General features: G+C 43.9%; 1 protein-coding gene across 1 annotated transcript in view; it reads right to left on the reverse strand.

Moving 5' to 3' along the window:
• Nucleotides 1-18,861, reverse strand: part of ryr2b (ryanodine receptor 2b (cardiac)) — a 44,157-nt gene that overhangs the window by 9,965 nt on the left and 15,331 nt on the right. Inside the window, exons 36-79 of the mRNA XM_086122470.1 lie at nucleotides 18,675-18,789; nucleotides 18,433-18,565; nucleotides 18,138-18,241; nucleotides 17,776-17,911; nucleotides 17,400-17,586; nucleotides 16,821-16,929; nucleotides 16,417-16,537; nucleotides 16,168-16,337; nucleotides 15,207-15,427; nucleotides 14,484-14,574; nucleotides 14,272-14,412; nucleotides 13,363-13,514; nucleotides 13,166-13,244; nucleotides 12,957-13,046; nucleotides 12,685-12,822; nucleotides 12,048-12,125; nucleotides 11,896-11,971; nucleotides 10,716-10,839; nucleotides 9,767-9,882; nucleotides 9,231-9,307; nucleotides 8,554-8,675; nucleotides 8,372-8,421; nucleotides 8,142-8,202; nucleotides 7,465-7,712; nucleotides 6,640-6,721; nucleotides 5,735-5,865; nucleotides 5,360-5,659; nucleotides 5,052-5,289; nucleotides 4,322-4,409; nucleotides 4,143-4,226; nucleotides 3,911-4,072; nucleotides 3,625-3,687; nucleotides 3,034-3,144; nucleotides 2,607-2,719; nucleotides 2,122-2,218; nucleotides 1,829-1,950; nucleotides 1,671-1,722; nucleotides 1,411-1,464; nucleotides 1,218-1,317; nucleotides 963-1,042; nucleotides 695-771; nucleotides 537-610; nucleotides 333-410; nucleotides 69-157 (exon numbers count right to left, since the gene is read on the reverse strand). Coding sequence (XP_085978596.1) covers nucleotides 69-157; nucleotides 333-410; nucleotides 537-610; nucleotides 695-771; nucleotides 963-1,042; nucleotides 1,218-1,317; nucleotides 1,411-1,464; nucleotides 1,671-1,722; nucleotides 1,829-1,950; nucleotides 2,122-2,218; nucleotides 2,607-2,719; nucleotides 3,034-3,144; nucleotides 3,625-3,687; nucleotides 3,911-4,072; nucleotides 4,143-4,226; nucleotides 4,322-4,409; nucleotides 5,052-5,289; nucleotides 5,360-5,659; nucleotides 5,735-5,865; nucleotides 6,640-6,721; nucleotides 7,465-7,712; nucleotides 8,142-8,202; nucleotides 8,372-8,421; nucleotides 8,554-8,675; nucleotides 9,231-9,307; nucleotides 9,767-9,882; nucleotides 10,716-10,839; nucleotides 11,896-11,971; nucleotides 12,048-12,125; nucleotides 12,685-12,822; nucleotides 12,957-13,046; nucleotides 13,166-13,244; nucleotides 13,363-13,514; nucleotides 14,272-14,412; nucleotides 14,484-14,574; nucleotides 15,207-15,427; nucleotides 16,168-16,337; nucleotides 16,417-16,537; nucleotides 16,821-16,929; nucleotides 17,400-17,586; nucleotides 17,776-17,911; nucleotides 18,138-18,241; nucleotides 18,433-18,565; nucleotides 18,675-18,789 — 5,134 coding nt within the window. The remainder of the gene's footprint in view (nucleotides 1-68; nucleotides 158-332; nucleotides 411-536; nucleotides 611-694; nucleotides 772-962; nucleotides 1,043-1,217; nucleotides 1,318-1,410; nucleotides 1,465-1,670; nucleotides 1,723-1,828; nucleotides 1,951-2,121; nucleotides 2,219-2,606; nucleotides 2,720-3,033; nucleotides 3,145-3,624; nucleotides 3,688-3,910; nucleotides 4,073-4,142; nucleotides 4,227-4,321; nucleotides 4,410-5,051; nucleotides 5,290-5,359; nucleotides 5,660-5,734; nucleotides 5,866-6,639; nucleotides 6,722-7,464; nucleotides 7,713-8,141; nucleotides 8,203-8,371; nucleotides 8,422-8,553; nucleotides 8,676-9,230; nucleotides 9,308-9,766; nucleotides 9,883-10,715; nucleotides 10,840-11,895; nucleotides 11,972-12,047; nucleotides 12,126-12,684; nucleotides 12,823-12,956; nucleotides 13,047-13,165; nucleotides 13,245-13,362; nucleotides 13,515-14,271; nucleotides 14,413-14,483; nucleotides 14,575-15,206; nucleotides 15,428-16,167; nucleotides 16,338-16,416; nucleotides 16,538-16,820; nucleotides 16,930-17,399; nucleotides 17,587-17,775; nucleotides 17,912-18,137; nucleotides 18,242-18,432; nucleotides 18,566-18,674; nucleotides 18,790-18,861) is intronic.

Below are 18,861 nucleotides of genomic sequence, written 5' to 3' on the forward strand. Positions count from 1 at the left end.
GAAAGATTGAGTCTGTCTACAACCAAAAGGACTAGAGCGGCTCTGTGGTATGATTTATTCATGCTTACCTGTATTCTTAGTAGGTAATCCACAGTGGAAATGATCATGTTGACGGTCGTATTGTTGCCCGTCTGTGTTCTCAAGTAATTCTGGAAATCTAAGGGATGAAATTAAAAGTGAGAGTGAAGGCGAAGGAAAAAAAAAAGAAGAGCATTTTTCCCTTTTATAGCAGACATGTCCTGTAATCTCACCACTTGTACAGCAATTATAAATCCGTGCAGAGTTAATTAAAATGCATCCAAAAAAAAAAAGGGGGAGAAAGAAGCAATAACCAGAGTTGTGTCCTTCACAAAGCAGCTGCAGAAAACGGAACAGGTCGCAGGTTAGCTCTTCATCAGGCATCACCTTCTCTAATGGGAAAAGGGGACGAGAGGTCATGAAATGTCAAGGACAATCCAATGAGTCCGGGTTCATACGAGAGATAAGGCAACATTGTATTGAAAGGGCCACCGCCGCTTTCCATATGAATGCGCTACCTGAGCGCTCATCCGTGGGCATGCCTAATCCTTCAGCTTTGTTCTGTCGCTCAAATGCGTTCAGATCCAGCACACTGGGCAAACAGACGCACGTTATCATGAGCACAAATTTGGGACCATGACCATTTTCTATTTTTTGCGTAACGACTTTCACCCACCTGCATGACTGCATGAGTCCGGCCATGCTCTGGAAGAAGCCGACGTCTCGTTTTGCTCTCAAATAATCCAGCATTTTCTAATTTAAAAGAAGGCAAGGGGTGATTAGATCGGGGAAATAGTCTTGGAATTTGGCAAAAGAAACTAAATGCACAAGCGGTCAAACAGGAGCAATATCTGTAAGTATAAGCAATAATATACAGTAAGTATAACCCAAGAAAGTAAAGTCTGAGGGTGCAATTTTGAGGCGAAATCAGCGCAACAAGACACCTGCTGAACAGCGGCGTTTCCTCCGCTGAGAATGGCAATACCCAGCTTGAGTGTTGGAGCAATCATGGAGCCCATGGTCCCTGATTAGATGTCACATCATCACAATCAGAAAATGGAGCGCTCACTCGAAAAACACTTCATGACTACAATACAGCCAAATGCAACCGCGAGGGAAGACGTTCATATGATTGGTCTCAGGAAACAAAAACTTTCTCAAATGCTTCCCTTTCGGCCCGCTGGCTCCTCAGCTCGTACCTTTGCTGGCACTAATACTTTGCAAGACCATCTCGGAAACTCCACGAAGATGCAACCTGGCCTGCTGGTACAGCAGCTTTTGCTTGTCCATCTCTTTCTCCTGACATACAAGTAGGACTATTTTAGTCGGCTTTTGATACCATACTAGTGAAAGCTGTTCAGGATATGTGTGCGCCGATCAAAATGGACTCACTTCAAAACTTTGCAGCTCCTGTCGCTCCTCGTCGTCATCTTCCCGATGGCAGCTCTGCGGCGATGCGAAGCAGAAAAAAAACCGCATAAATACTGAGATGGTAAGGATGGACAAAATGAATGATGATCCCCCGCGCCCCCTCTCCCCAACAAGCCAAATCTGCATATATAAAGTCGATTTTAAAAGCCCACATAAATCCCCCGAGGGCCTGTGCAACATTTAAGAATCCCTCTTGTTTGGCTCACGCTCTTTTCTATTACCTTGGCCATTATCTCCACGTAGGAAACATAGAGCCAGTCGATTTCAAGATCACTTTGAAGGGAAGACACATGAGCTCAGATCAGTTGAGAGATATGCTGAGCAAGAATTGGGGGGGGTGAGAAAGGAAATATTGCGAGCTCTTGTATCAGGACAACACCTCCTTTCTGTCAAGGCACTGCAACTGAAGAGCGTGATGAGCTGTAGGAGGGGATCCATCAGTTTGCCGCCATCTCTTTTCTCCTCTCGTCTTCCTCCTGTCAACTCCGTCATGTGGAGTTTCTGTAAAAATAATGGGGAGGAGAAAAAATATATGCATGATTCTCCTTTCTGGAAAACCTCACAGTGTCATCCAATTACTTCTACAGCATACAGAAACAAAAAAAAAGGATGAAAAATCAATCAAGAAAAATAATATTTGTAAAAGATACTCCGAGGTTTTCTACCGCTTACAGCTAAATCCTCCACGACCTTCTCCTCAAAAGTGTGCTCCTCAGCTAATATCCAGGATTTATTGTAGCCTTGGAGGAACAGGTTGACGGCTCTGTGCCTGGGAAGTGAGACGGACGTTTGAGGGGACAGCAAACTCAACACTGGCAAGTGTTCCCGTTTGCATTCGCCGCATGCAAATAGCAGATGCAAAAGCAGGCGGCATAGAAATAAGCTGTTAAACCACCGTTTGTACATGTTGTAAGATGTTTAGTTATCGTTGGCGATAACCAAAGGCCACTAGAATTATTTTTTTTTTGCGCATATGTTGTTCCATAAGTGGATCTAGATGAAGTGCAGTTTCGAGTGTAAGACAAAAGTGTGAACCACTTTTTCCCCGTGCTGTAAAATAACGTTTTTTTTTCTTCTTCCAAGCAGAAAATTTGCAGAAGCAGACAAAAGCCGTGAAAATGCTCCCCAAGATTACAAAGCAAAAGCAATTTTAGTACCTGGGAAGGTTGTAAAGGGGAGCCATCCTCAGACAGGCCACCACCGCTTGCTTCCTCTGCTTGGACAAGACTTGGTGCCATGTTGCTCTTTTATGCTTGTGCGGATGTTCCACCTAAACAGAAAAATCAAAGACAGAAGAGGGAAACAATAAAGCAGCGCCTTGAATGATTTTATTAATAGCATTACATTCGTTCATTTGCCCTTGGGTGCTTTCTTCAATGTCATATTAGAATTCAAATGGGGGTTAGGAATCCGAGGCACGTTTCTTTTGTTGTTGAAATTCAAGATCAATTCAAGTAAATACTGTACGTAGGTTAAAGATAAGTAGCAGCACTGAAATAACAATTATTTCAAGACCTCGGGCTGTCACTTCTCTCTGAGCATCCATCTAAAACAAAATGTGCTTTTTCCTGTTTTAGCGCTCACCTGATCAAGGTAATGGAGGACTCGAGCGAGTGCCACAATCTTGTCCACAGTCGTCTCCACGTCAGTGGCGGAGAATGAATTAAAGATGTCTCGGTGCAAGCATGTTGATGACTTCTCACAGAGGGGGGTAAAAAATAAAAATAAAAATGTCACATTTATTTATTCAGTTGCAAAGTTCTGGAATCGCAATCACTGGAAAGTATTTATTGCTGCTGGAGTGAATGAAATAACGCTGCATGCAGTGCGTCTTTGGTATTGTGCGACAAATTCGAGTCACGGCGCGATGGAGGAACGGGTTTTACAGGCTACAAGACCACTCCAAAATCTAATTAACGGCATTCTTGTTGCTTGAATTAAAAGTCTAACGGCATTCTTGTTGCTTGAATTGAAAAATAAATAAATATATAAATATCGGGGCTAGTCGGGCGTGTCGCCGTGCATACCGGATGTCAGCAGAAAGTACATGCACGTCATTCAAGAGGGAGAACCCTGGAGGGCAAGTGGGGGCATTTTGGGGAGGGGTGTGGGGGCATGCAGTGTGATCCAGACAGAGTAGCAGCAATATGGTGAAAACAAAATGACAGCCATTACCTGACCATGAGAACGTAAAAGGTATTTACACACACGGTCACGAATCTCATCTTCAGTGTTCTTCTGTGGAAAACAAAGCGGTCAAATGTTAATTAACATGTCACACATAAAAACAAAACAGTCGTGTTGACTTTTATATTAATTACTCAACGACACATAAGTATGTTTTTCAATCGAACAGTTCTTCGGCAGTTGTTTTCTTTCGAAAGTGATCCACGATGGAACACATTGATAATCATTCCCCATCCAGCAATCACTTGGCATGACGCCCACATTTCCAACCAACCTGAGCGAAGGCGCTCTTTGCAGACATGATGAGAGTCTCATTGCTGGAAAAACAAACCCTCTGTCCCACCGGGAGAAGTCGCTTCACGGAAGCCACAATGAGGGAAGTGTGTACGGAATAACGATCGCCCTTCCTCTTCATCCGCCTTTTCTCGCAGTCAAGCTATAAAGGGAACGAAACGACATTAGTGGACTGTTTCATTTATGAGGCCCACTTGTGACGAACAGCGAACCTTTGATGTGTTGTCGTTGACCAAGAATGCCAAATTGTTGATTTCGTTTTGGACCACGTAGTTCTGTTCCTCCCACTTGAAATTCTGCAGTGCAACAGCAAATGAGATAAGCAAGACAAGACGTCTATCCGAAAAAAAAAAAAGCAGCGACAAAAGACAACCGTGCTTGACAAACTCACATGAGATTTGGCCCAGAAAATAAAGACCTCTGCCACCATGCTGAACAGCTGCTCAGCATCAGGGTTTGGCTCTTGTTGCCAACGGGCCCTGAGAGGGATTAACCAAAAATGCGCAAAGGAAGCAAGCAACATGGCTGAACCACTCTTGAAATAACACAGTAGAGATATTTTGCACCTAGAAATTTTCCCGAATTGGTGCTACTGTCCAACATGTTTTCCTTGCAGGCCATAATGTAGTTTTAGTTGCATGTGGGGGGCCGGTTATAACGGGGCAAGCACATAAATGTTTCACAGCTGGGGGTGTAACAGTACGCCATAAAATCTTCATCCAGTAAGTATGTTTTTAAATTCACTATTTTGCTCAAATCGGGCACAGTCAGGAAACAAAATGAGGGAGGGGGAGGCTCGGGAATACCCTGCTTATCTTTTGTGTCAACAGAAACATATTTAACAATATTTAAAGTGAAACATCAGCTGAAATATTTTATTTTTAGGAAAGTATAACACCAATAGCTAAAAAATAAACAAATAAATAAAACGCTTACTTTGAGACACTTGTGATCATGTTCTTATAAACCCCATCAAATGACATTATTGAGATATTTAGCACAATTGTGACAAGCATTCACTGACCACAAAAACGATGCGGAGAGCCTAATTTGGCCTACGGGCCTCGAGTTTGACACTTGCGCTTTTGGCCATTTCCAACCGCCGGAGTTGCCCATCTTACCGATTGGAGTCCACAAAGGGGATGAGGAGAGGATAGAATGCGTAGAGGTCTCGCACGAGAACACTGAACTTCTCCTGTATCTGCAATTCTGCTTCCGATGTAGCGCAGCCTCCTACTTTCATTCGCTCCTCCTCGAGCAACACACTTTCCGCCCTCTTCCTCAACTTGTCCATCAGGGGAAGGAAGTGGCTCTTCAGCAGCTCAACGCGGGCTTTGGAGATGAGCGGCTGGGAATGGACTGAGATACACACCACTCACCGTCGAGTTCTAAAATTCAGTGGAACATCGGGAGGGAGCATGTGAATTACCTGCCAGCTGCTTCATCCAGTCACCCTGGCTCGCACCGACGTGGTTGTGGATGATGCGGAGAATGTGCCCCAGCAGGTCGCTAGCGTGTTGCGGAGTTACAGACGTGAGGACCGGGCTGTCTCGCCACCAGCGGGACACATAAGCGCACAGCATTGGCAACGTGACGTCCGTGACATGGACATATTGGGCCTGCCCAGCGGCGGCGCCGGCGTCCGTCAACTGCTGCGCTTCCGCCATCGCTTGCTCCAGAGATGGCAGAAAGGGGCATATTTCTTCCGCATCAACTGGCAAGCCCAGGTCTAGGAGAGGGAGAAAACAGCAAAGCAATATTTTAAACAAAAACAAATGGTGTCGACGACAAGTAAACACGTTACCTTCTCTTTCAGGTGTACTCGTTGTGTTGTAGATGGAGTGAGGGTTGTTTCGATTGATGGATGGCTCGAGGAAGCAAACAGGTAAAGCAGCAGTCAGCGCTGCCAAACAAGCACCTGCGGCTGACCTCTGCCTACATGGAAAACATGCTGTGACACAAGTTCATCCATCCGGTATGTTCTCATTCTGGTTGCGGGCGAGCTGGAGGGCATTTTCGAACGTCCAAGATGTCACTCAAGTACACGACTGACTTATAGCAATCACCTTCCAAGATTGAAATTCAGCTCGCAGATGTCGAACCTGATGTACGTTCATGTAAGCCGAGGTGTCCAAACTACAGCCCGCGGGCCATTTGCGGCCTGCTGTCCTTTTTTCTGCGACCCCCGACATAACAAAAATGACATTTGACTTGAACTGCAAGGTTAGTTAAAAAAAGGTGAAGGTCGGAAGAGTGAGAAGCGTGTACTGTAGAGCTTGTCTCAATATTCAAAGATACAAATGAACCATTTAAAAGGCGAAAATAATTTCCTCCACTTTGCGCTCTATGGCTGATTCATGAAAACATCGCAATAATGCTCCTCAAGTAACTGAAATTTTTTCTTGTTTTGCATAAACAGAAACTACACTGTCCAAAGCTGTAAATGTGTGTGAAAAGTTGATTGTCTATGTGAACTGCGATTAGCTGGTCACCAGTCGAGGGTGCACCTTGCCTCTTGCCCAGTCAGCTGCGATAGGCTCCAGCTCACCCAGAACCGTAATAAAAATATTGATGGATGGGTTACGAATGAGGAAATGTCCTCAAATAGCCATGCAAGGATCCAAGAGTTAAAAGTAGCCTGCGAGCATTTTTTTGCAATACTGTAAAGTTAGTGAATTTGTTGCAATGTGTTACATAACAAGGCAGTACCCCTCCATGTAGATGTCGCTGCTGGTGCCAAGCGAGTAGAGGCTGTTAACGATCCTGTAACAGGACGCCTGCACTCTTCCCACTGGAAAAGACGAGGTGACACTTAAATCGCTTAAATCCTCATAAGAGACATACTCCAAGGACGGTGAGAGAGGGAAAGGTGAAGCCACACAATCGCAGAGAAATGGACTGGCGAGACGAGTGCTGATGCAGGAAATGGATTATCCCTGCGAAAGGTCATCATATTAGCAAAGGAGACAAGAGGCTCCGGCTGCTCTGCGACCCTGACTGAGCCGCTTCATGTGAGCTGACTTCAAAGGTATGCATATTGGCTGCTAATCTCAGTGTATTATCTTTTTTTTTGGGGGGGGGGGGGGGGGGGGTTGATAAAAAAGGAATATGAAGGGCCAAACAAGAGCAGGCAGTTCGCAGATTTCATAAACGTCCATGAAATTCATTTAATTCCATGAAAACACACCAACAGGAAAACTGATTTGTACATGCCACAAAAAGGCACAGGTGGTGCGCATATTGATCATTTGTGATGCGTTGTGCAGTTGGTTTTAATATCTATATCCGTTTCATTTATTTATCAATAAGTATTTTAGTTTTCATTTCCTTTGACATGTTGTGTCTCACAATCCTATTTCAAATTCTCTCAAATCTCTGTTCACCCTCTGGACAGGCTTCCCTTTCCAAACAGAACTGCTGAAATAAATTCATTTTTCAACAACAGTCTAGCCAATTGAGATGAACCTGTATAGACATAGATATAGATATTAAAATGCATAGAAACGTACAGGCAGTGGTTTTTTTCCCTCTCACCTAGAAGGTCAACACCATAGTTCTGGCTGCCAAGATGCTGGAAGAGGGACGTGAGCATTGGGAAGAGCACGGAGGTTGTGTAGCTGAACACCTTGCCGAGGCCTTTCGCCTGTTGACTGCGACACTGAGGCAACGAGACAGAGGTCGCCGAGAGGTTTTCCACGGTCGTCTCTAGGTCTGACGCGGCCGCTTCAAAGAATGAATACAGAGAGTCCTGGATGCTCTCTGGCGCCGACTTTGCCAACATCCTATGGCGAAAAGACATCCACAAAATAATTGGATTGCCTTTTGATGTCATGCTTAACCATGAAATGGAAACAAATGCTGTTGCCATCCTCGTAATGCGAGTGAGGAAAATGTGTGACTCGTGCTTAAAATGGATACATTGACAAAGTCAAGGAGTTGTTACTATTCCAGTGTCATGTTTTTGCCTTTTGGCATGAGTTCGATCGATTTTCTTCTTCTTCCTCTCGCCTTCCAACAAAATACAGTTAGGTTCACCGAAGACCCCAAATTGTGCGCAAGGTGTGCATTGTTGTTTGTTTGGATGTGCCCTGTGATTGAATACCGACCGGTCCTGCCTCTTCCCCAAAGTCAGCTGAGATTGGCGTCAGTGTGACAAGTAATATTGAAAATGGACGGATGGATTAGATGGTGACAGTGACGTGAAGTGCTACCTGGCATCCAGCGCCCGGGTCAAAACACAGAGGCAGCTTGTGACCGCTGAAGTTTCATTTCCTGAAGTTTAAAAAAAAAAAAAAAGATATTAGATGATAGCATTACACATATGCAGGGAAAATATGTATCCCAGATAGGCTGGTATTGACTGGAAAGCACAAAAGTGAAAGGCAAGGTAGCAACAATGAGATGATATCAGGCTAAAAGCTTATTTCCACGCGGTTCTTACCAAAAAGAAAGAGCCTGCATCTGACTAGGCCTGCAAGCTTACAAAAGAGGCTGAATGTGAGAGGAAAGAAAATGAAGCGAAAGAAGTCAAACTCAAGCACAAAAGAACAGAAAATAAAATATAACATCTGCAAGCAGTGTGAATATGAAATAAAAATGTGATTTCATCGGGTTGACACATGCCTTGCAATCATTTCTTTTTCCCTTTTGGAGGCATGGCTTCTGTTCAAGTCTGAGGAGCGCGACACAGACAAGAAATACAGCCGGTGGCCTCTCACATATTCTTCCAAAAGTGGAATTACAACCTGTCAAAGGGGTCCAGAAATGAAAACGTGTCATATTCTTGCCACAATCTTCAGTATTTCCCTTGACGTGCATACCTTAAATATTCACAAACATTTGCGCTTCATTACGTGAGAAAGACCGTTCTATAACTAGTGAAAAACAAATGCTTCTCATTCAACAAATCACTGACCAAGACCCATTTACGGCTGTGTGCGCGCGCATGTGTCTGTTTGTAGTGGAGATGCGAGGCATGAATGTTCAAATATCTCTTTCCGTTTGCCGCTTTGGAGGCAGAACGGTGTGGGAAGCTTTAATCGATGTCATGATGGGAATCGACATGCCTGCACGGATTTCTGAGCTGGCTAAATAAATTAAAAAGCCACAAAGGATTTTTCATGGTGTGTGTGTGTGTGTGTGTGTGAGTGTGTGTTTGTGTAGGGGGGGATGCATAGCAACCATTTAACAAAACTAATTAGATGACCGAATTGCAAATCTTAACTAGCACGTCTGCATCAAAATGGTAAAGATCCCCTGAGAAACGGTCGGTCTTCATATGCAGATGAGCACACGCAAACCTTGAGGAAGAAATGAACAGGGTGCTGGCGTGACGCTCTCTCGCCTTTAGAGGTCTGTCCTCTGGCTTGCGTCACCTCTGGAAAAAAAAAAAAGACAAATGAAATACAAAATGACAAAGGAAGTGACATTTCTACATCAGAAACACATTGGCTGTCCTATTCTGAACAGCGGAAGGAGGCATCAAATTTAAATGAGCCCAGGGCGGATCACAGACTGCGAAAATGTTAATGTTCACATCTCGGTAGCACACGTAGAAAAAAAACATTTACATCAGGTAGATGCTGTGGTGTCATCATACTTTACCAATACAACCGGAATTTGAGTTGAAACGTTACTAATTTAAGGTCACTAATCCGGTCGAGATATTCGGATGATAAACACTCCTAGGCCATTATTATAAGGCCTTCTTGTGCCGCGAGACCACATAGTCCTACGTTGTGTGTCGATGGGATCACCAAAATGTTGTGTGTCGGGCTCCTCCACGTCTAGTCAATAACACTCTTTCATATTGTATTCGGCAAACTAAAAGTGTTACCAAGTTCCGACATGTGCTCCTGAGCTTCCTCTGTGTAAGACAGCAAACGCTGGAGTAAAGTGTGGCCGAAACACTGGGCTGTGGCTGGAAACTCCAGATCCGCATTCTTGCGATCCCTGCCGAGAGAAATGAAAACGGATTCAAGCGGCAAGCTGTGGAGAACGAACGGTCTCTTGCACTGATTATTTTTTTGGGGCATGGATCCTAAAGACTTTTTCAAAATACGTGCTGTTGATGAAGATGACTGATGTGTGGAACTTTCCAGGGGGCGCTATTGATATTTTTGTTAACTTTTCTTTTGATGGCGGCGCGGACACCCGCAGCGGCTCCTCTTGTTTTGTGTGAGGGAAGAAATTTCTGTGCTGTATGTTTCACATGCAGTACATTTGACAATAAAGTTTAATTCAATCCAATCCAATCCAATGAGTTCCTTTTGGGAACACTAAAATCAAGTGAATGCCCGCATGTTCGACATTTGTTGATTGTTGGTGGGATCCTATCCGCCAGTATTCACTGAAAAAAAACAACATTTCCTGTTCTTGTGGTCAGGACAAAGCCGCGTCTAACATAAAAATATGTGTCAAATATTTTTGGACCCATCGAGTCAGTAGCTAATGATGAACCATGGGAAGGAGCTTCATTTAATCAGGCCATACCCTTGTCTAATATAAATAACTGCTTTGCCGCCATCTGGTGGCATCTACAGGCATGTACAAACCTTTTTGGGTGGGTTTTCTAATTGTCACCATCCACATCCTTGTTAAAATGATGAGTTTGTGTGCACATACAGGCAACTCATGCTCTATTCTATCTTTAGTTTCAGAAAATGTGAATGCCGCGAGATGCTGTCACCACCATGCTGAAAAAAATTCATAAGGACCACCGCATTCACATTCCATTCTAAATGCCGGAATTTGCTCTGGCAGCCAGGAGCCGATGCTGCCCTCACCTCCACACCGTGTAGCCGTTGAGGTGAAGGAACTTGAGCACATCCTGGGCCCTATGCCGGAATTTGCTCTTTTCCTTTGCAGTCAGGTTGTCAAAAGGCACGAGCACAGCATGCCCACGTGCCCCTGAGGAGACACAAGGGTTGTCCTTCGTTCATTTTGACTGCCCTTTTTCGGACAATCTTCTAAATTGTGAAGACAACAAGAACAAATAAGAGCTCTCTTGCCAATCTTCAAAAGTAGTTAGCAATCAATTTTTGAAGAACTGCATCTGGAAAGCTTTGTGTTAAGAAAAAAAAAACACCAGATACACGACTTTCAGCGACATGGTGTTTTTTGTCAAAAGATGGCCGTGGTTGAGGGAAATAAACAGATGGCCGGTATTGTGTGCATTTGGTAACGTGGAAATGCATCTGCAACCTGGAATTGCTGATAAACTAAGATTTCTAAACATTGTTCCACCAGCGATGCTATCGAAGAGGGATACATTTATGCAGTCTGCTCACTATTAGGTCGTAGCTGTCAATCAAATTCAATCAATGTTTGAAAACAGGTTTTCATTGCCGTTTTATACGTGCAGGCATTGTCCACAGACATATCTAGAATATCTGCTGTTATTCAACTTTAACAGAAGAAAAAGTTTTATAGGAAACGAAAGGTACAAATGAATGAGAAACTCTTGGGCAAAAAAAGAAAAAAAAAGTGAGCCTTTGAACAAACTTCTTCCATGGACTTATTAAAAGGAAAAATTTTGATGTTGGATGTTTGATTTCAGTGCATTGAACTCGGATCGCCCGCTGTTCCTCTGCCGTACGGAGATAACTTTATCTTTCAAGTTGTACCATTGGAGAACAAGAGCTCGCCTTGAGGGCAACGCTAAAATGATTCAGAGAAACTGCCCATGTATCCCAGGGGAACTCCACCCAGCGACCAAACTGAGTCCCGTGTTCTTGTAACATTTAACACTATCAAAGGTAATTTAGCATTTTAGCAGCACGGTGTTCGTGGTTAGCTCTCTTAATTCTGAGATTAGGGCTTCTAAACTTCCAACCGTAGCTTCCTGTGTCTTGCTTGTCGCCCACACGTTTATCTGGACTAAACTCTCTGAAAAAGGAATGTTCGTTTGTCTCCATGTGTCTTGTGATGATGGATCCGTGGACTGATTCATATCATTAGTTGTACCTTTACTCTCTTGTTCAAGTTTCTTCCTCTTAGCCCAGGAATTGTGGTAGTTCTCGGCCAACTTTTCAGCCATAGCCTAAGGTAAAAAGGGACAAATGAAATCACAGCACAGATGTCGGCAAGGCAGTTTGAGAGAAATCAGTATTACTCACACACTGATCCCATGATAAGGTAATGCTGCCGGTGTCAAAGGGTTTAGGGCTGAAGGTCGACGCCCCTTCAAAAGACAACTGAGAGCAAGTAGAAAATGTGTGAATAACCTCGATTATTTGCTGAAGAATGGGACTGAACCCCTGCCATGAACAACTAAAATTAATGAGTGATTGAAAAAGATTTGGAATTGCCAATTGATAGCCATCAAAGCCATTGACCGTACCTGCAAAATGACATGGGCGGGTGCCGTCTTGTTGACATAACGTCACTACGCAATGTCACTTAAAAGGGCAAAATCTGACCGAGGTTAACGCAAGTCAATGCCAGAAAGAGAAACAACATGGCGTCCATAAATGACGTCAAATGGATTAAATCAATGCAGTGCGTTCAAACTTTTTTTTTCCCAATAGCTTTGAACGCCACAAAATGGCAGCAAGCATTGTTTTTATCCTCTTCAACAAGGCTATGGCTTGACTGGGTGACGCTCCGCCACTCACTTCAACATAGTTCCGCTGTCCCAACATTTCGTTTTTACCTGAGCACGAGCAAAAGTGAGATCTTCGGAGGCAAATTCACAAATATGTCAATGGCATACTCAAGTACAAATATGTCAATGGCGTACTCAAGTACACTCACCTGACCGGACTGCGAGATTCTTCTCATGCAAGCGTGCAAGCCGAACGCGTCTCCTTCCCTGGAGCGCTCTATGGTCCATCCGAAGGCCAGCATACTTTTTATCGTCTCCTTAATGGCCCAGCGATATGCTTCTTTGTCCTGTTATGCCGAGGAAAGACCAACGAGGCTTGTGTGAAATTTAAATTCGTCAGCAGAGAAATCACAAAATCTCAACCAACAGAACGGCGGCGATTCAAATAAGCAATAATACAAGAACAGAGGCTACGAGCTACCTTTTCAGCCAAAGCCCTGTAGGGCTTGAGGAGGGGATGAACCTTGCTGTTCTCACATAGCTGCTCCCCATGAACCCAGCCGTTGGCAAACTGGCCGACAAAACAGATATGAATTATTACAAGCGCATGCGGACAATAGCACGAATGCATTCCCAGCACGCGCAGTCTAATTTCTCAGCCGGGGGAGAATGAAGGTTGAAGCTTCCCACCTTATCCAGCGACCACTTCTCATGCGTGTGCTCGGCGTACTTGTTCACCACAAACTCCAGTCTCTCCGGCACGGACACGCTAAGGAAATTAATCATATTAACATATCTGAAGTGAGTCTTAGTCAACAACTTTGCACTGCTAATGCACTTTTATTCTCTTGATGTAAAAAATAAATAAATAAAGGGTTCTTGCGTACTTTGAGGTTTCTACAGGTTGAGGTTCAAAGTTCCCGTCCGTGTTTTTGTCCATTTGGTACAGAGGGTGTGGGCCCAAATGGTCAGGGGGCAAGGCCTCAGCCATGGCGCCAAGGCATTGGACACAGAGTTTGGATAAGTCAGGTTCATATTGCTGTCGGAAACACATTTTATGAAGACATAACAGATACAAACAATGTTGAATTGAAAATGGTCCATTGAACCATCTATACAATTTTTTTTATCTGGGTATTTTCAAAAAACAAATAGTTTAAATTATTCAGGCAAAGTTTATGGACCAAAAAAACAAAACACATAATGGGTCACATTTTTCATCATGTGTCAGATTCACGGCAAGCAAGCAACCAAGCTGGTGTTCCCTCATTAAAGCCCACGCATGTAAACACAAAGCTAAAAATGATCAGTCCGTGCAGAAAGAGAGAAGCAGAGACCAAACTGTGTACGGATTCGATTCATAACTGACAGATTATAAAGAGAAACCAGTGTTGACGGTTGTGTTTCAATCAATTTTAATGTCCTGGGAAAACTTGACTTGTTTCAATCTGGTCAATTCAAAAGGTAAGAAAGTCAAATTATTCTGACTTACTACAAACAGGGAAATATTGATATAGTAACTTTTTAATATATATTTGAGGTGGAACCATGTTGTGAGTTGTCAGCAGTCAAATACCAGGGAATGCTCTCAAGTAGAAATCAGTAGTTCTCTCAAGATACTTCGACACATTTTCTTGAAGCTGTTTGAAGCGAGGCAGATTTGGGACAGGAACGTGCTCATGGGAGTCATTCTTTGATGTTTCCATGTTCTGACTGAGACAGCTCAGACAAATTTTCGAGGGTCTGGGGAGCTCTCAAGTCAAATATCATTTGGATGAATGTTGAATTGCCTTTACCTTCTTCGCCAAAGCCTTAAACACGCCCCAGAACAGCTTCAGAGATAAGTGCAGCTCCTCTTCAGAGGCCAGGCTGTGGTTTCCCTGCCTACCAGTTAAAGAGTAGTACTTCCATCTCTGCTCGAAATGACTGGTCAAAAGCTGGGGGTACGGATGTGATCGTGAGTAATACATTTTCACATAAAATCAAAACCTGCGCTTGGTGCACTTACCTTGATTGGGATCTTGCTCTGCTCTGTGAGAGTGGGAACATCAAAGACAAGACGCTGCAGAAGAGGCTGCATCACAGCCGGCTGGAGTTTACTGAGAAGATGCAAGTAAACTAGCCTTAAATAAACGTATTCTTAGAAGAATTTCACGTTGAAAAAAATGCATGAAAATGCTTGCTGCTTGGATTAAATAACGGAGCAGTATGTGGCCCGCTGGCCGTACTTTGTTTGCCCAAACCTCAGAGAAACACACTATGAATAAATAGAACATAAATGCATTAAAATAAAAACAAGAAAATCTATTATGTCATACTTATCATTTACAGTGCCATATCTGAACAAAGTTCTAAAGAAGATCTAATGTACAGTACATTAGAGTTACTGTAGCACATCCACTAGGGATGATGAATCACCATTCACCAACTGATCATATCGTTAGGGAATGAGGAATCTAATTAAGAATTGCCATTAGCAAAATGTTGATCAAATGTATGATTTGGTAATTAGAAAATGATATCCGAATCATAGCAAAACATTGTTAATGTACGACATGAAAGCAGGAAAAAAAAACAGTGCAGGCAGAGAGGGACAGCTGTTTGTTGTCATTTAGCTTTTCCTTCTTGCATTAATGTAGAGTTCCTTCTCCCCCTCAAAATAAATACATAAATAAATAAAGTGTGTGCGTGTGTGTGTGTGTGCGTGCGCGTGTGTGTGTGTGTATTGTACCCGCACACAGCCAACAAACAATCCTCAGTTGTGTCCCTCTGGGCCTTTGTCAAGCTTGAAGCCCTGGAGAGGCTGTAGATGGCCTGGATGAGAGAATCCAGAAGGGCGGCGTGGTCCTCCAAACCGCGGAGGAGGGCGGAACGCTTGGTGAGCAGCGGAAGCACAGCCGAGCACAAATATCTGTTGAGGGCCAAGGCCATGTCGGTGGATCCAAAGTCATCCTGCGATGAGAAAAAAAGCAGAGTTAGCCACCGTGCTGTGAAGTCAGGAAATGAGATCAGTAAACACCCATCCATCCATTTTTGATTGCGCCTGTCCTCATAAGTGTCTCGGGGGAGCTGGAGCCTGGCGCATTTTGGTGCACACCCTTCTGTCCCTATTTATTCACTAATATAGTTAAAAATTACTATTATTCGAAATCTTATTTGCATATTTTGATGCCATTTGTTTTTCCCCAATGTCATCATCACCCGCCCCAGCCATCTATGTTGATTAGTATGATTTGTCTGTCTCCTGTTGGCTGTTGTTTCTTGTGATCCACCAATACCAGGCCGCTACTGTACGCCTGTATTCATATTCATAAAAATGCTTCGATAGTATATCACCAGCCTGACGTACCGTCCAGATAAGGAGCCGTATGGATATACTTTCATGTTAACACAGAAAACATTTGTAGCAGACTGCAAATTATGCTCTGCAAAATGTTACTTTGATATAACTGTAGCAATTCTACAAGCAATACATTCCACGTTTCGTAAAAAAATAATAATAATAAGATGTTACTCTAAAAAGTCTTATACTTTAGCGAAATTGATGCCATGTCTAGAAAAGTTAATGTTTGAATTTGATGAAATAATACAAATGATCACCCCCAACTAAAAGACATTGTGCAATCATCAAATATCAGTAATTGGTGACTACGCCAACCTGTACTCGGAACAGCAAAAGTCGCAGAGCTCACCGTGTCGAGAGAGACGGCCATCTGAAGGTCGGACAGAAAACCGTTTTGAAGTAGGCGGAGGAGAAAACTCTGCTCGTCTACGCCATAGACTCGGTCCACAAACAGAACCATCGCGGCCTTGTGGTCTGGGCAAAACACTGTCGATAAGTTTGGCTCAACCACGGAACCATCTGCAAAAGAAAATGACAGCTTCATTAATGGTGAGACCCAATCAGACTAAGATTGTCAAATTGAGTGATCCTACTCAACCTTTTGACAGCGATGGGGCTTGAAACGAGATGCTAATGACTCCCTGGAGATCTTGAATGGGTACCAGTGACCTCAGAATGGCCCGCATGCGGACGGCTTCTCCTTTGCCTCTTTGAATCAACTGCAACATTTCAGTGAGATTGTGTCGGAAAGACAATATTTTTCAACTGCGGCGCCAAATACAAGTAGACAAGCCGTCAACGTCAGAATGCCTCAGCGGAGGGAAACTGACTCCAGGTGGACTTCCATCCTTCAGTAAATTAGGTAAAAGCATGTCAATCTTCCTTTCGAAGCAGTAGCGACTTTCTCCGCAATGTCCAGTCGGCATCATTACTGGCAGCATCAGCGGATATCGATGGCAGCGGAAGGAATGGCACCTCAAGTCTGAGGGGAAAAACACTCACTTGCATCTCCGGAGCGCAGCGCCCCAGCAGGTCAATAAGGGCCGAGTAAAAGGTCATGATGGCATGCCCCATATGGATAAGGTCATTCTCGCCAACCTGGACAGTATTTCTGTATCGGGAAACAATTAGTTAACTGCCAGCTTGTCATTAATTGGATAACTGCAGATTTTGAGGAGGATTAAAGGCTTATCTCTAAATGTAGCCTTATTAATGATAATCAGGGATGCAGCTGCAGCATTCAAGGAGGGCATTTAGTAACCAGATTTTGTTACGGTTTTAAAATACATGAAGGTGGCAACCATTTCAGGGTGTACAATTTTCTTCCTGCTAAAAGTAAATTGAGATTTGACAATGGATGATGGCACCAAGGTGCCACTAGATGGCAACGAAGCACCAAAACAGCAAATAATTGAGTTTTCAACAGCGCCCCCCCCCCCCCCCCCCGAAAAAAAAAAGATCATAGGTGAGTGGCAAATCTCAACAATGCAAAGGAACATTGCCCAAGCTCAGCTGCGGTAGGCTCCAATTTACCCACAATCCTAATGAGCACAAACAATACAGAAACAAACAGTGACCAACATGGTTGCATTGGATTGGTAGGCCATGCAAGGTCCATCGATAGAGGAGTCCTCTGATATGTTTATGGCCTCTTTCATGGCCGCTAGGAGACCATGTCCACCGTCACCTCGCAGGGCAGGACCAAAACACTCGGGCCGACGAATCAGCAACCTCAACACCAAGTAAGCGTTCTCCTCGACACTTTCACCTGCGGTCCAAGAGCACACAGACAGACACATGATTGTACACAATGCTGCTTGAGCATGTATCCGCTATCAGATAAGTTCACTGCAGATGACACAAAGTCGAAAAATATGTGTTCAATGCTACTTGCCGATACAAGAACAACATGACACGGAGAGCTTAATAGCAACAGTACAAAGTGTATCGGAAATACCATTGCAGAATACAGCAAAACGTAGAAAATCCAGGTAACGCTCGCCCTCCACGGGGTTCCATCCAATATCAGGGTAGCCTTGGGCCACGAGCAGTGAGCAGCTTTTCAGACCACAGCCGGCAAGGTAGTGCACCACCTGTAATGAGAAAACTGGCTGCATTTCAAGTTTTGAGTGAGGTACAGGATTGGCTCATCCACTGTCAACATCCAGCGGCGACGTACCTGAGGCTCGCTCGCAAACGAAATTAAAATAGTAATAATAATAATAGAGCAAGTGGCAGCGAGTAACTCGGCAAACTTGTAAATTAATCAAGGTAGCACCTTGTTCCAAAAGCAAACATGTATTCATGCCCTCAACTCACCTTCTCCAGTTCAGGCTCCCTCAAAGCGAGGGCCAGCTCGTTATTGTCCATGACTGAGGCTGCTGCCACATCCAGAGGAGTGGCCCCGCGCATTGAAGGTGAAGCTAAGGAGGGCGGGAAGACAGCATCAACAACAACAACAAAAATCACAGACTCGTGAATATGATGTCTGGTCATTAAAATTTCATGAGAACACTCCGAGGGACTGAAATTCATGCATACAAAGGACGAATAACCGAGAGACTATTAAATTGAAACCCCTCCCCCAGAGGGAAGTGTTGACATAGGACATTACCGAGTCCAACGCTGCTGTTTTCTAGTAGGTAGCAGAGGTGGTCAAAAAGGGCTCTCTGATTGAGTCGGCTTATGCGGCAAAAATAACAAAGGAATCGACAGCAGCTGGCCACCATCTTCGGAAAGGAAATCTCCTTGCAGAACCAAACCGTTGCATGAAATACACAAGCATGGCGTCAATTCAAAGTGGAGTCCGAGTGTAATCTAAAAACACAAATTGCCCGTCGGCTTCACAAGACTGACCTTGGATTCTCTCTCCCCAAGAACATTGACCATCACCTCCATGACTGTCTCATGCATGCCCAACGTCCTCATTAGGTTGGGGTGCTGGTAGAAAACCTTATTGTTCATGATGTCTCTGTTCCAGAGACACAGAAAAAGAATAAAAAAATCACAGTCCGGAATTGTGTTTGAAATCCACAAACGAAAA

The sequence above is a fragment of the Hippocampus guttulatus genome, chromosome 10 (assembly GCF_054856545.1).
Source record: "Hippocampus guttulatus isolate MCC_2025c chromosome 10, RoL_Hgut_1.0, whole genome shotgun sequence".
Taxonomy (NCBI): Eukaryota; Metazoa; Chordata; class Actinopteri; order Syngnathiformes; family Syngnathidae; genus Hippocampus; species Hippocampus guttulatus.